The sequence below is a fragment of the Coffea eugenioides genome, unplaced genomic scaffold (assembly GCF_003713205.1).
Source record: "Coffea eugenioides isolate CCC68of unplaced genomic scaffold, Ceug_1.0 ScVebR1_1739;HRSCAF=2646, whole genome shotgun sequence".
Taxonomy (NCBI): Eukaryota; Viridiplantae; Streptophyta; class Magnoliopsida; order Gentianales; family Rubiaceae; genus Coffea; species Coffea eugenioides.
In genome coordinates, this window is record NW_020862162.1 from 1 (window position 1) to 16,287 (window position 16,287).

Below are 16,287 nucleotides of genomic sequence, written 5' to 3' on the forward strand. Positions count from 1 at the left end.
AACATTTAATTTGTTTGCTGCATGATGTTCCCTTTGTTGCCAAAAAAATTACAACTTCTCTAAAAAACTAGGTATCAGGCTTCAATAATCTCTCAACTTTCAGCCATAATTTTGTTGAATCTATCAAGTCCTTCAACTTATAAATTTGGTTTTAAATGGTCGCTCCAAATCAAATCCAATTTTGGTAATATTCATTTTGCTCTTAAGGTTTGATTTTTATTTTGCTTATCATTGTCTAAAATCAACTATTTCATTGTTGGATAAATAACAACTATGCAAATTTTGAATTTAAAATCCAACTTTTGCATATGTGTCATTAATCTAACAATGATAGTTCATGCATTGTCAATGTATATAAAATTAATCCTTTACTTTACTTTATGATACTTAATAGTTTAAGTATTTAATAACCAAATAATTTGACTAACAAAAAAATAATTTGAGTGTGTTTAAATAGGAGATTATTTGAAATAATATATGGAAAAAAATTGCTATAGCACTTTTTGAGAAGTGATGCATGTGAAATATAAAAGTAGTTTAAAAAGTAAAAAATTAATTGAAAATTGTATTTGTGATACAAGCAAAATATTATTTGAAATAATTTTGTTTTCCAAACACACTCACAATATTTCTAACGATTTACATATACTAAAAAAATTGAAAAATTACTCTTCAACACATGAGAAGTTAGCATCGCCTTATGTTACAAATTTTGCTAACTTATTTAGTCCTGTTACAATGTCATCATCATTATTTTTCTGCTTAAATTCTAATAAACCTAAAATAATCTAAAAAGAAACATTAATCCAACAAGAATAAGAAAAGATTATATACAAAATAAATAATAGAGATTTATTTAACTATTTAATGTTTTTGTATAGTTGTTATTGTAGAAAAGAACATAACGTTTAACAATGAAAAGATTACAAAAAAGATACACATAAATAAAAATCCCAATATCTTGTTTTGATTTTTTTTTTCTTCTTCTTCTTTGTGTGCTTCTTTTTTAAGTACGATAATTTGTGTGCTTCTTGGCTAAACATGTCATTAGAATCTAAATATATCATTAGCCCCAAATTAGAACGATAATTTGCATAACAGTAGCTTGGAATTAATATGCTCAGACAAAATTTGTTAAAGGAGATTGTTATCAGTTTTTTTAGTTAAACTAGTTTTTTTTTTCTTTTGGTTAACTCTTCCATCCCTCTCCACACCCTTTCCACCCCCAGCTGCTAGGTACAAAATTTGAATTCTAAATAAGGTTGTGGTTAGGATTCTAAGAACCCTCCCTCGCCGCTAGTAACCAAACTAGTCAACAACTCAATATTTATGGAAACCATTAAAATGGCAAATTTGACTACTTTATAAGTTAACTTGGGAGGAGCCAAACTTACATTAAAATGAATCTTAGTCTAATAGAGTGAAAATTGTCTTGATTAGATTCAGTTTTTGGGATGAATTAAAACCAAATTCAGAATTTTCAACACATATTAAATTATTCAAATAAGTCAACTATTAGATACTTAACTGAAACTATTAAAAAGGACAGATATGTTTTATATTTAAAATTAGAGTAGGAAAATAGACATTAAATTGAACCTCAGTGGGAAAGTAAATATTACCATAATGAGATTTAGCTTGGATGGACTATTCATAACTTAATTTATAAGTTGAGGAACTCAATAAACACTTATACAAGTTGAAAGACTAGATAAAATCATTGGTAAAAGTTGAGGGACAATTGGAAGTCATTTACCCAAAAAATTTTACTCGAGATAAAAATGGTGTTTGAAAGCATTTCCTACAAATAGTAATGTCCATTTTTCCTTGTGAAAACCTCGGGCTTATAAAACCCTGTAAATGAATAAAGGTCATCGCCTTTGTGTGTGCTCCTATCTCACTTTAGGCTTTAGGGTTGAAACATCCAAAGATTCCATTTTCCTGGGACTCTATATCGTATGCTTTGAACTCTTCCTAAAATTCATTCACCAGGATTGTCCCAATTTTTTTTTCATAACATTCTTGATAATTTGGTTTTGGAATAGGGACAATACTTCATTTAAATCGGTTTTTTTAAATTATCTTCCATGGCTCATGATTCAAAGACTAAGCTCCATGCATGATCTTCCACCTTATGTATGTATTTTGTTAACATGTTCCTCGAGTTTGTAACCATGCATGTCCACCAATTATTCTGAAAATATTTCTTTGATTAATCGATAAGTATTCTTGGTGGTCATTGACTGGCTGCCTAAAATGAATCCGAACAATGTTTTCATGTTAATGTAGAAGATATGTTTTCTTCGTTTCCTAGTAACAGAAACTTTTGCTTATAATTATGATCCAATTTTTCATTTTCTATTGGGTCTATCAAGTTATAAATCTCTAATAACTTTATTAACATTGATTTAACTTTCTTGAACTGTGAGTTTCAGGTCACACGTGATGGAAGCATTTGTGGGAATTCTCGTCGATACTTTGAATTCCATGATCCAGAAGGAGAGTGGATTGCTTTGTGGTGTTGCAACTGACATGGAAAAGATTGCACGCTTGCTCTCCACCATCAAGGCAGTCCTTGAAGATGCTGAGCAGAAGCAATTCACAGACAAGGCAATACAACTCTGGTTTCAGGAGCTCAATGGTGTTGCCTATGAAATCGATGATGTATTGGATGATTACGCAGCTGAAGCCTCAAGAGTCAAGTACAAAAATTCTGGTTGTTTTAGTTTGATGTGTTACCCTATAGCAGGAAACTTAGTGTTTCGTCACAGGATTGGGACAAGGATGAAGGAGATCCTTGAAAAATTTAATGCAATAGCTGATGAGCGGATAAAGCTTGGTTTGATTGATCAGAAGCGTGGGAGCAACCACTTTCAGGTTGATTCTACTGGAACACGTGAGACTGGTTCCTTGCTAAAGGAACCTGATCTAGTCCTTGGAAGGGACGAGGCGAAAGACGAGATTGTGAAAATATTGGTGAATCAAGTCAGAGATAATCAAAATGTATCAGTGCTCCCTATAGTGGGTGTTGGAGGCCTTGGAAAGACAACACTTGCCCAATTGGTGTTTAATGATGAGCGCATAGCCAAGCATTTTGAGCCAAAACTCTGGGTTTGGGTCTCAGAGGATTTTAATGTGAAGAGGATTATAAAAGCCTTAATTAATTCAATACGAGGGACTCCTGTTGAAGAATTAGAATTGGATCCTCTGCAAAGAAAACTTCAAGAGTTGTTGAGAGGGAAAAGATACTTGGTTGTACTGGATGATGTCTGGAATGAGAATCTAGAGGAATGGGAGAAACTGAAATCTGTTCTGGAATGCGGATCAAGAGGTAGTTCAATCATCATGACAACTCGCATGGAGAAGGTTGCCACAATAATTGGCACATTACAAACATATTATCTGTTGAGTTTGTCAGAGAATCATAGTTGGTCACTATTTAGGCAACGGGCATTTGGCCGTCAAGAGGTTGAAGAATATCCTAACCTTGTAGTTATCGGAAAAGAGATTGTGAAAAAATGTGGTGGTGTTCCTCTGGCTGCAAAGGCTCTTGGAGGCTTTCTACGATTTAAAAGGCAAGAAAATGAATGGAACTCCGTCAAATGCAGTGAAATTTGGAACTTACCTCAAGATACAACACATATCTTGCCCGCGTTAAGATTGAGCTACCTTAATCTTCCGGTAGAGTTGAGAGGTTGCTTTGCATATTGTGCAGCATTTCCCAAGGGCTATGAATTTGAAATAGAAGAGGTAATACATTTGTGGATGGCAAATGGATTGCTTTCATCTAATGAAACAATGGAAGTGGAAGATGTTGGTGTTGCCGTGCTGACTGAACTATATTATAGATCACTATTCCAAGCAGTAAAGGAAGATGAATTTGGCAATGCCCTCACTTTTAAGATGCATGACCTTGTCCATGATTTGGCTCGATCAGTAATGAAGGCTAAACACGGTGGAACAGAGTCAAATAGAACGATGATATTAGGTATGCCAGATGATCAGCTAACAGTGGCTTTTCCTATTACAATCACAGGCATTGACCAGTGCTTTTCTTTCTTGTCAAAATGTGGCTCCCTGAGGGCTCTCATGGTAAAGTCAATGGAGTCTACCCAAGAAGAGTTTACGAAGTTGTCACATGCAATAAGCAAACTGAAACATTTAAGGCATCTAGATCTTTCAAGATCTTTAATTGTTGAACTCCCCAATTCAATTTGTGACTTGTGGAATTTGCAAATTTTAAACCTAAATGATTCTCTCATTCTTTTGAGTCTACCCAAGGGCATGAGATTCCTCAGAAATCTTCGGCATCTTTGTCTACAGGGGTGCTGGAGTTTGACTCACATGCCAAGTGGAATTGGGAAGCTGACTTGCCTACGGACGTTGAGTATGGTCGTCTTGGGTGGCAAAAAGGGCTTCCAACTAAGTGAGTTGCAAGACTTAAATATGCTTGGAGGAGAGCTAACAATTGGGCACCTTGAGAGGATTGAAGACAAAAAGGATGCAGAAGAAGCTTGCTTAATTAAAAAACATAGTCTCCGCTGGTTGAATTTGTATTGGGATTCCGAAAGAACGCTTCAACGGTACAATGATGAGGAAGTGCTTGAAGCCCTCAAACCCTGCCCCAACCTTCAACTGCTGCGTGTCCTAGGCTTCAACGGTTCATCATTTCTATCTTGGATTTCAACTGTAACAAAAGTTACTGTGAACGAAAGTGCAGCGGAGTACATAGTTGGGGCCCAAGAGAGTACTGCCGCTGCTGCTGCAATGTCCCCATTATTGAAACAACTAACGTTAGAGAACATGCCCAACCTAAAAGGAATGTTAGGAAGAGAAGTCCCAGGTACTCCAGGGGTATTCTCTCAACTTCAATCCTTGTCCTTTAAGGATTGCCCAATGTTGACATTGCCATTGCCACGTATGCTGTCCCTAAAGGAGTTATGCGTCGACAGCTGCCCGAACATGGCATGGGTCTCAATCTCCAATCTCACGGCTTTGAAGGAATTGACCATCAAGCACTCTCCCGAGCTGGAGCCTCTGCCAGAAGAAGGGTTGCGAGGCCTTGCTTCTTTGCAAGAACTCCATTTGGTCCGATGCTATAATTTGGTGAGTCTCTCAATGGGGACTAAAGCCCTCAAATCCCTGACTCGTCTATGTATCAATGGGTCACACGCGACAGCTCTGCCAGAGGAAGTCAAAAATTTCCCCGCACTACAAAAACTGGAACTGGAGAATTTTCGCAATTTAACTTCATTGCCAGACTGGTTTGGAGACCACCTCACTTCTCTTCAAGACCTGACACTAAAATATTGTCCGCTTGAAACATTTCCATCCAGCATTCAAAAGATGACGACACTTCAACATTTGACTATATTTCGCTGCTACCGACTGGGACGACAGTGTAAAAGGGGAGGAGAGGAATGGCACAAAATTAAGCACATCCCGGACCTGAAAATTGAAAATTGAGTAATACAATTATATATGAGTGGGTCCGCATATTCATGTATTACGTAATAAACTATTTGTGTACTATCCTGTAAGTGTGGAGAAGACCAACACTAGTACCCAATTTATACCATATCCAGTTGATTTGATTTGCTAGAGGTTGGATTAAATGAAAAAGATATTGAGATTTAATTGCAGTTCTAGTTTTTTTTTCATAATGTTATTACTTTAGACCATCCACATTTGAAAATGTAAGATTAATTATGGAAAATGAATAAATACAAGGAAGTGTAGATAAGATTAAATAAGAAAAGTATATAAATGTAAGAGAGAGTAATAATTACTAATATGCGTGTATACATGATAGGTTTGATGAATTTTAAAAGCGTTAACCAATTACTAGGCATGTCAAGTATTTGATCTGGACCGACATGAAATTTTTCAAAATAGATCTAGACCTATGCAGTGAAGTTGCAAAATTAGAATTCTTAATAGATATGATTGAAAAATTCTCAATGTGGAAGTGGAAAGTTTGGAAATTCAAATCATTGCAATTTTCAGCAGTCGCACCTTCCTCTTCTTAATGAAACTACAAACCACAATCAAAGTGCACGTTAGTATTGCATTCTTATGGATGCAAACAATTGGGACCATGGCGTAAAAGGGAAGGAGCAAATGGTATAAAATAGCAACAGTGTCTTTATAAAAGTCTTAAAATGCCCAAGGCAGAAATGGCAACTATGTCAACAGTCTCTTTGGATCTTTCTGGTAGGGACCTAAGTTTCTTCAAGGAAAGATCCAGTTTAGGAGACCAGAGTTGCATTAGGGAGAGAGTGATTGGGCTTTGCAACATAGCAGGATTAACTGTTGAAATTTTACAAATGAATCATTGGTCAAAAATCAAGAAACCTTGCAGGTCTCAAAAGCAAACAACTAATAAAAAAAATGTTTCTTTGCCTTTCAACATTTGGCTCACTAGGAGGGACAAGGAACTTAACTTTACAGTTTTAACGATCTGGGCGAAAGGCAAGCAAACAAGTATCTTTAGATGACTGACTATCCAGTGCAGAACTTGAGGAATTAGTCAGCAGAGTTCCGTTATCCTGAGAGCTCAAACTACCCCATTTTGGCTATGTATCCGATGGCTCGATTACATGAACAGCACCATTACTCATACCAAGAGCAAATTGGCTGGTATACCTGACAATTGGGCGGGTTAATATTGGATTTTCACTTAAATGAGTTATACCCAACCCCCCAATTTTAGATTGGGTTGATTTTGGGTTGGGTCATTGGGTTATCTCAAACCCATGACCCAAATATGACCCAACATATTAATTAATATATTTTAATACATAAACTTTTTCACATATATTTTAACACACAAAAAAGATTTTTTCACACATATAAACACATTTTCACATACATAAATGTATTTTCACACACACAACACACACTCACTTCTTAAGTTCCTTGGAAACACATCATAAGTAAAATAATATTTTATATTGCTTGTATTGTGAATTTTAGATAGTAAATTATACATTTAAATAGATTAGCTAAAAAAATTGTCTACTTTATACTTTTTAATACTACTAGTTGATTGAAACTTATTTTTGTCACAACTTATTAACACTTTTACTATTCATATCTCTTTTATTGTAAATTGTAATATTCTATGTATTTAAATTATTCAATGCTAGATTATATTATATTTGAAAATGTAAGTAAGAGACATACAATTTGTTGTATAATAATATTGAAATTATAGAAAATAAGTTTGTACTTTAGTCCTTATATTCTCAAAATTTTATGATTCATGACTCTAGAAATTTTGCAAACTGTTGTGAAAGGTCCATGCATTAGAACTACATTTTGGGGATAATATCCAAATTGCTTTCTTCCATTAAATGACTGGAGACATTACTGCATTTTGGTTCTTGGACTCGCTAATTAAGAGGGAAAATTAATTGTTTTGCTGATTGTAAGCTTCTCATGAAGTTGAAAATTGGAGGTATTTGCTTCAGACGAAATGAAATCGTTGGACTAGCCATGCCCAAGTTGCCATAATTAATCAAAACAAAATAGAATCTGCAAGTCAACTATATTGATTCGAAGTTAATATCATGATCTATATACATATAATATATATTAGAAGGTATTTTTTTTATTGATTTGATACAGTTAGATAATTCATCACCTGATTAATTAGAATCATCTAGGATCATACTTGATGCATGGTCATATTAATCTTTTAGAATTACCACAGCTCTAATATAAAGCAGAAAATATTATATGCTTGTAAAAAGTACTGGTATTGGTCCCCAAAAAATTATTAAGGAAAATCCCAAACTTTTTAAGAAATAAATGAGAGGAGAATTCATGAACTATTCTGACATTTTTACCACATCGGGATCGCATTATTTTGAATTAGCGAAAAATTAAGCTGATACAAAGTAAGCTTTTGTTTGTAAATTTGAAGAATCTGAAATTGTATAATGCTAAAAGGTTAAAAAAGAAATTTGTACAATATTATACGTACGTGAAATATTAACAAACAAAAGCAATCACGAAATATTAAAAAATAATGCAATTAGAACAAATTTAAAACTCTATTTTACATACAAGAAATATTAACAAACAAAAGCCTGTAGCAACTTGAGAACAACCACAAAAAAAAAAAAAAAAAAAGGGGAGGAAAACAATATACTCTTAAAAGGCATAACAAATTACTATAGAAGTTGAGCAAGTTTAACTACTATTATAAAAGTAAAATAAGCATGAGTTTTTATTTCAAATTTCTTTTTTCTTTTAAATAAAAATTAAAAAATTTGATTGAAATATATATGAGAATTTTGAATACAATTAATCAATGAATTATTAACACATGTCCAAATGTAAATAGTTGGGCATATGTGTATTGAATCTTGTATTTATTATTTTGAATTACTTTTAAACAAGTTGGGTATTGGGTACCCAAATAAAAAATCCAACCCGCCCAATGGATAAGTTGTGTTGTTCTTACCTAACCTAATAAAACCCATAACCCAATTAACCCAACCCATCCTTTAAAATTAATTGGCGGGTTGGACAGATTGTTGGGTTTTGGGCTTTTTTACCAGCTCTATTGGCTGGTATCGGATGGATGTGCTGCAATCACCATGGGAAAAGCACTGCTATTGCTACCATATTTGAAAACTCACGTCAGATCCATAGAAACGCACCACTTAAAGATGAGATTAGCAATTTCATGAACTGAACGTCAATGCAAAAAGCATATATTGTTACAAAATTTCTGCGCTGCCGCTCAAAATGAACAAAATGAGAGTTACAGAAAATTGCTGCAGAAATTTTGAACCTTTTCAATTACCAATCTACCTTTGTATTTTAGATTAGTTCTGAAGACAAGCAAAATGTTGAGGAAATTCCAAATTGTATACTAGATGCAATAGGATGTCTTCAAAAGCACACAACTGCACGCTACATGATTGACTCGTTTCAGTTTTCCAGTCAGATACATATGTAAATCACTAGCAAAAACAGAGTCAGGATCCACACAGAGAGACACCTGTGCTAGCAAAGAAAGATTTTTTACCATGGTACATCCTGAAACTGTTTGACTGTCTCAGACCATGGCAGAAACTTAAAGAACTATGAAGCATGACCAGCTTCTTTAATGAAAAGTCAGATGAGTATCATCACTTCAATACCTGACAATTGATGAAGGCATGTAAGCTGACGGTGCTATTCGACAACGGAGCCTCAAGCTATCAAGGATTCCAATTGCACCATCCAAAAATCCCATGTAGGCCAACAGGCCATCACAAGAGTATATTGCACTTGAAATGGAGGCAAAAAGTGTGTCTCATGGATACCTCTGCAATAGAATAAACAGTTAAGATCATGACAAGGAGTAGCTACTCAGAGCAAACACTTCAAAAGACCTCTGAAGAGGAAGGGGTAACATTACGAGAAGACCACTTCATTGAGCCTTATAACGTATTAGGGAACAAATTTATCCAATTTTTTGCTGCATGGAAGAGTTTTCATACGTACCATGTAATGATCTAAAGCACCAATCTCAATAATGTGGGGGAAAGAAGATGCGAAGATGCTATACGAGCAGACATGGGAACCGAAATTTGAAGGTTGAGAAAATGCCATTCACTGAATTCTCTCTCCTCTCTTTCAACCTTCTCCTGGTCCTTGACTCCTTCTAGGGAAAGAAGGAGAATATCGCATCCATAGTTAACCCAAACACACGATTTATTATCCTTGAATCCTTGCAAATTGATTTTCATAATGCGCTTTATCATTTATATGCAGCACTAAATATATGTTGGGAATTAAGATTGCATCAGTGTGAAGAAAGTCGTATCAGAGGATGACAGAGAGACCAGAGAACTAAATCTCTTTGATTCTTAACACATCTCTCTGATCTGTATGTACATTGTAATAACTACAAAATGGATATAAGATCGAAGATTCCCAGTGTTACCTCATCTCACTAATCTTTAATTAGAAGCATGAAACAAAACAGGAAAAATATGTACAGAATGGTCTGTTAATAAGTCATAGCTTAAGAACCTCGAATTTTTATTTTTTTTTTGGGAAAACATACTTTTTGATACCATGATACAAGCGCTTAAGGATGTCATTTATTTTAGAGGACATCTGGACAAAGATCACTAGTTAACATGATAATTTTGCATCCGCTTTGGAAAGGAGTAAGGAAACTGGCTCAACATTAGGGATTTAATTAAAATAATCTTAAAATGCCTGAGGCAAAAATGGTATTGACCTAAATTTCCTCAGGAAAAGATTGAATAAAAAAGGGCCAGAGTTGAATTAAAGAGTGATAAATTGGACTTTGTAGAAGAGCAGGATAAACTATTGAAATCTATTAGTGGTTGAAAATCAGAAAACCTTGCAGGCCCTAAAAACAAACAAACAACCAATCAAAAACTTGTATCCTTTTGTCTTTTTTAACATTTAGCTCAGACTAGGGATTGAGGGACATGGACCATAATTTTATAGATGACTATCTGGGCAAAACTTGAGCAAAGAAGATTCTTCATCCTATCAAACCAATAACTGATGCAAAATGTCACCGACAAGGGGTTTAGATGGCTGACCATTGTATCCAATGGCTCGATCGCATGAACTGCGCAATCACTCATACCAAGTGCAAATTGGTTGGGATTAGACAGATATGCCATCATATTTGAAGCTCATGTCAGTTCAATAGAGAAACAGATCACTTAAAGGTGACATTAGCAATTTTCAGAACCGAATGTAGATACAAAAGCATATGTAATCAGAATTTCTGCACTGCCATGCAAAATGAACTGGATGAGAGTTACAGAAAATACCTCAAGAAGTTTTGAACTCTTACAGCTAATAATCTACTCTTGTATTTCAAACTATTTTTGTATAGATAAGAAAAATGCCAAGGAAATTCTGTATTGTATGCCAGGCGGCTATCCAACATTGAACCTCAAGCTATGGCCATCATATATTCCAATTGCACTGACAAGGGTTTATTTTACGTATTTTTAGTGTGTTTTATTAGTTAATTTTGGTTTGATTATTTAGTTTTATAACTAAAATAACTAAGGTTTTGGTAAAAATCTACATTTTATGTTAAATTGGCTAAATATTGCATTTGATGGATTTTTATGGGAAAAACTTCATATTTTGTAGGTTTAATGATTCAATCATCAAATGAAGTGCATTGAGAAGATATTTGGATGATTGAAGATGGATTAAAGTGGGGAAAATAAAATATGAAGTGTAAAAGGAAGAAATGCAATTTGAGGACAAAAATCAAGAAAAGTCAGCTTTGACAACTCAGACATATTTTCGTATTTTGACTATATCAGGAGCTACAATGATCGGATCAAGGTGATCTTGATACCATTTTGAAGCTAAGAGATATATCTACATTTGGTATGAAGACATCAAAGTCCAATTCATCCGTTTTCATAGTCCAAAAGTTGAAATACCGAAATTCAACTCAGCTGTCCAAAGTGGAAAACAGAGTTCCGACCAGGGTTTAGTATTTTGATCATATCTCAGTCTACAAAGCTCCGATTTGGATGATTCTTGAAGCATTGGAAAGCTAACTCAAAGATCTACAACTTTGGTGTTTTACACAAAAGCCATTTCGGCCTGCATCATGGAGAAAATCGCAGTTGAAGTAAGGACAAAGTGAAAACGCGAGTGCACAAAACGCGAGTTGTAGACGCGTTTTGTAAAGGCGCGTTTTCTGGCCGAAATTCTGCAATTTGCTCAGTCAATTCTCTTGTGTTCATACCACTTTCCAGCTATAAGTTGCAAGAGAATTCGGTGCACATGCTTCAGAAGACAAAAGGGCAGACAAGGTGGCTTATTTTCAAGTCAAAAACATTTGTTATTGACTATCCTAACAAAGTTGAGATTTGGGAATCAAAATGTGGAATTTGACTTGGAAAAATGGAGCTCTTAAGCAGTTTATATGCAGAGACATTTTGGGTGGTCTGAGAAGGGGGAAATATACGGGAGAAGCTTGAAGAGTGCAGAAATGTAGTTCTTCCATTTCCTTAGTGTAGGATAGTGTAGTAAGTGTAGTTCATCCATTCTTGTATAATGGCTAGATTAGGATGAAAATGGAGATGAAGAAAGAGAAGTTGAAGCTCAAGTGACATGGGTTATCTCTTCTCCAACTCTTTATCTTTTGTATTGGATTCTTAAATATAGTTAATATGCAAGTTCTGGAATTTATGTCTATTATGTGTTTTTAAAGTTTATGCCTTGGGTTTGGTTGAACTTTCTATGATTGTTAGTGTTTATCATTTGGCTATTTAACTGCTATGATTTGAGCAAGTTATTTAGCACTTTAGCTCTTTAAATCATGATTAATCTGGTACCATTAATTGTGATTATCTAAGGTGTTATTTCTGCAATGAAAATTGAGATTTAACACTAGTTCAAGAAGTGCTAAACATAGGGAGTACACTCACGAAAGTAGAGGTGCACCTATGTGGTTTTTTAGTGATTCATTTCATGTAATTTCACTGAAGAAATGAACTTGTAGCTAATTTCATAACCATGAGAATAGGTATGGATTAGTTATAAGTATAATTGATTCACTACGAAAGTAGGATTCAAATGCATAAGGAAATTACACCATAACTAGCCTAGATGTAGTAATTAATGATCCAAATATAGCACTTGCATGAGTAGTTAGGGATACCACAACCTAAGGAGCTTTCATTTGTTATTTTATATAATTTCAGTAGGATAAATTTTGTTATAATTCATTGATAGTCTAAATAATAGAGAAGTTTTAGTAATACCGGTAATTGTTCACTCTTCCCTGTGGGATCGACCCGATATATACCCTAAACTACTAGTTGATCTGTATACTTGCAGTGAACGGGTGTAATTCGGTATTTTTTAGCTTGCACGTATGTAAAATACCCGTCAAGTTTTTGGCGCCGTTGCCGGGCAAGATTTGGCAATATCGGTGTGAAGAGCAACTTTATTAATTTAGACAATTTTTCTTATTTTTGTTGTTTTTGTTGTATCTTGTGTGTTTTATGTCATTTTTTTGAGTCAATTTTTATTATTATTATTTTTTTTTCTGTTTTAGTTTGTGTCTTGGAATCTATCCTTCTTAACTGATCTTACTTTTGAGATTGTTTAAAAGTAATTTTAGATAATGAGGAGGGTAGGTGAATTGGGAGGACAAAGCTTGAGAAATGAAAGATTGGCAATGGATGGTTACCAAGTGCAAAACTCCTTCAACAGAGGTAACCAAGAAATTACTGAAGGTATGTCTTTTGAAGATGGTTTGAAGTGCTTAAAGGCAAAATTTGATGTTATGATGGACACAATTATGCATGAAATTGAGCAAGGGAGGAAATGTTAATGATTTTAATTCTTATCATGTGATTTGTGACTTGTGTGGAGGTTATCATGCTACTAATACATGTATGCAAGCACAAAATGTGGATTATTATGATGAATTAGAGCATTACAATCCTTGTTTTGATCAATATAGTGCTAATTGGAACAATTCTCCTGTGTGTGGTTGGGATAATCAATGTACTTATAATAATTCCTCATATTTTTACGATTACCAACCTGAATGTATCCAATATGAATCAAAACCATCTTGGGAGTTGGCAATTGAAATGGTAGCTAATGATTCTAAGCCATCTTGGGAGTTAGCTTTAGAAAAATTAGCTAATGCAACTTCCAACCGTTTTGATAGGGTTGAAGAAAGAATAGATGAACTGACTTCTCACTTTAGTAGAATACAAGAGAAATTGAATGCATTGTGTGAAGTTATTTCCTCTAAAAATTTGCAAAATGATCCTAGCATGAATGGTAGGAATGTTGTATGTGAAAATGGATTTCATTTGGATGAAAATGATGAATTTCAATTGTGTTTTAATGAGCAAATATCCATTTCACATGATAATATCTTTGGAACTAACCTTGAACCTCAAGAGGTGAGTTTTAATGACTCATTTTTCACCCCTCTTGAGGAATGCATTGAAAGTGTAGGTTCTAAGGGTATTGCTGCCCAGGATACTCTCATGACATTTCCGTTGGTAAGTTCTCAAGTGGTGCATATTCAAGGTAATATTTATGAAACACTTGGGATAGGTAAGTCAATTCCATTTCTCCTATCATTAGATCATGTGACTTTTGCTATAAAAGTCACCATTTAATGATCCACCACGACCAAAAATGGTGGATTATTCGTTAACTAAGCCTCCTTGAAAAATGAGGTGAAATAGTCAAGCTATTGACTTTAAAGAAGCGCTTATGGGAGGCAACCCAATGTTTTGTTTAAGTTTATGTTATTTTGGGGTGATTTTATGTTTAAAGTATATGTTTGAGTTATTTTGTTATTTTTCATTTGTAGGTATTGGAAATGGAAGCAAAAGTGACCAAATGAGGTGAAAAAGGCGAAATTTGATCAAGGAACTCAACCCCTCAATTTGAGTAATTGTTGTTTTTGATTTGTTAGAAGGGGTTAAAATGCATATTTTGATCATTTTACATATGCATGCATTGAGAATTTTAGCAAACAAATGATCTATGATGCATTTTGAGTGATTGGGGTACAAATGGTAATTTTTCAAAATTGGCTTTCTGCAAAAATTTCGCAGAAGAAAACGCACTTGGGCTGAAAACGCGCCTTAGAATCGCGTTTTCCATAATCGCGTTTTCAATTCTGCGCCTATACTGAAGAAAACGCGCCTTCAAAACGCGACAGGAAGTCGTGTTTTATACCAAGTCGCGTTTTCCAGCCTGTTCAGAAACCAAAAACGCGCCTTCAAATACGCGACTCCAAGTCGCGTTTTATAACACAGTCGCGTTTTCGATCCTGCAAGATATGTGAAGAAACGTGACTTCACAAAACGCGGCTTGGTGGCGCGTTTTGATGAGTCGCGTTTTCGGAGCAAAAAAAAAAAAAATTGCAGATTCCTTGATTCTCTTTTTTTCTTCTTTTCCTCATATATATTTTCTTGTACCTTGAGTTGCTTATTGTGTATTTTTTTTAGGTACATCACGAAAACAAAGGATTGAAGTTACGGATCATCATTTTGTTTATTAAACCTTTGTTTTCACTTTTGTTTCTCATTTTCCATTTTTAGGATTACATCACTAATGGTTATCCAATGAAACTCATGAGGCGTTGGAGATACACGGACAATGGATTTTGAAGCTTCATATTCAATCGCAACAATAGGGGAGTATTACTTTTCTTTATCTTGATTTTCCTTTTTACACATTGAGGACAATGTGTATGTTAAGTGTGGGGGGAGAATTGAGATTATATACATTGTATGTGATTGAATTATTAGTTGCAAATATTGGACTTGTGTTAAAATTCAAAATTTTTCTAAAATCTTGTCCAAAATTGCAAACTTGCCCCAAAAAGTTTCATATTTTTTTCGATTTTATCCAAGGGGTAACAAGTTCCATACCATTAGTAGTTCAAATTCCTTCTACATTTGAGATAAATATATATGATTTGGAAACTTCTTTTCTCATTTAACTTGGAAATGACTATTATGTGATTATAATTTTGCATTTGTAGGAAAATATATCTTGTGAAGTGGAGAAAATTATGCCTATTTTTTTTTTTTGCATATTTGATGAAATTTCTTCTCTTTATTGGATTTTATAAGTTAAGTGATAAATATGGTCAATAAGTGCAATACTCTTCTCATGATTATTTTTTTAGAAAATTATTATTCTCTTTGCTATAAAAAAAAAAATGAAAAAAAATGATGAAAAATGAAAAAAATGAAGAAAAAGAGAAAAACAAAAAACAAAAGAAAAAAGAAAATAAATAAAAATTCTTCTACTCCAATGATTCTTGTACTTAGTAACCGGGAGTCTTCATCTAAAAATGTCGACTTTCGCGTAAAACGGTACTTGAATTAAGAGTATGCAAAGCAACTTGAGTATGTGAAGTGTTGAGTAACCGGTGATCTTCATCTAAAAATGTCGATCCTCGCGTAAAAAGATACTTTCACAACTTAAGTAATATTTAGCTACGTTATATGAATAAATATCTGTTTAAATAGAATAAAAAGATGATCATGGGTTTAGAAAGCATATTATTGGCCATATGAGTTACTTGCGTATGAAATTGGTTAAGGATGAGGAATTGACTTGAATTTGTTATAATGGTGGTATAATTGGCTCTCCTTTACTTGATATTATGAGTACTTGAACTTAATTGAATAATTGCATAATGATTATTTACTTTGTTTTGAGGAATTGAAGTTGAAATGCTACATATGTTTATTTTCAAATTTTGATCATTGTTGGTTT

General features: G+C 34.1%; 1 protein-coding gene across 1 annotated transcript; it reads left to right on the forward strand.

Moving 5' to 3' along the window:
• The first annotated feature begins 2,445 nt into the window (after positions 1 to 2,445).
• LOC113755787 (putative disease resistance protein RGA1) lies at positions 2,446 to 5,466 on the forward strand. The gene has a single exon (XM_027299692.1). The coding sequence runs from the start codon at positions 2,446 to 2,448 to the stop codon at positions 5,464 to 5,466; it is 3,021 nt and encodes a 1,006-aa protein (XP_027155493.1).
• Positions 5,467 to 16,287: the final 10,821 nt, after the last annotated feature.

What these genes read in the sequence shown, in the direction of transcription:
- LOC113755787 (XM_027299692.1), top strand. Translation starts at nt 2,446, where the DNA reads ATGGAAGCATTTGTGGGAATTCTCGTCGATACTTTGAATTCCATGATC.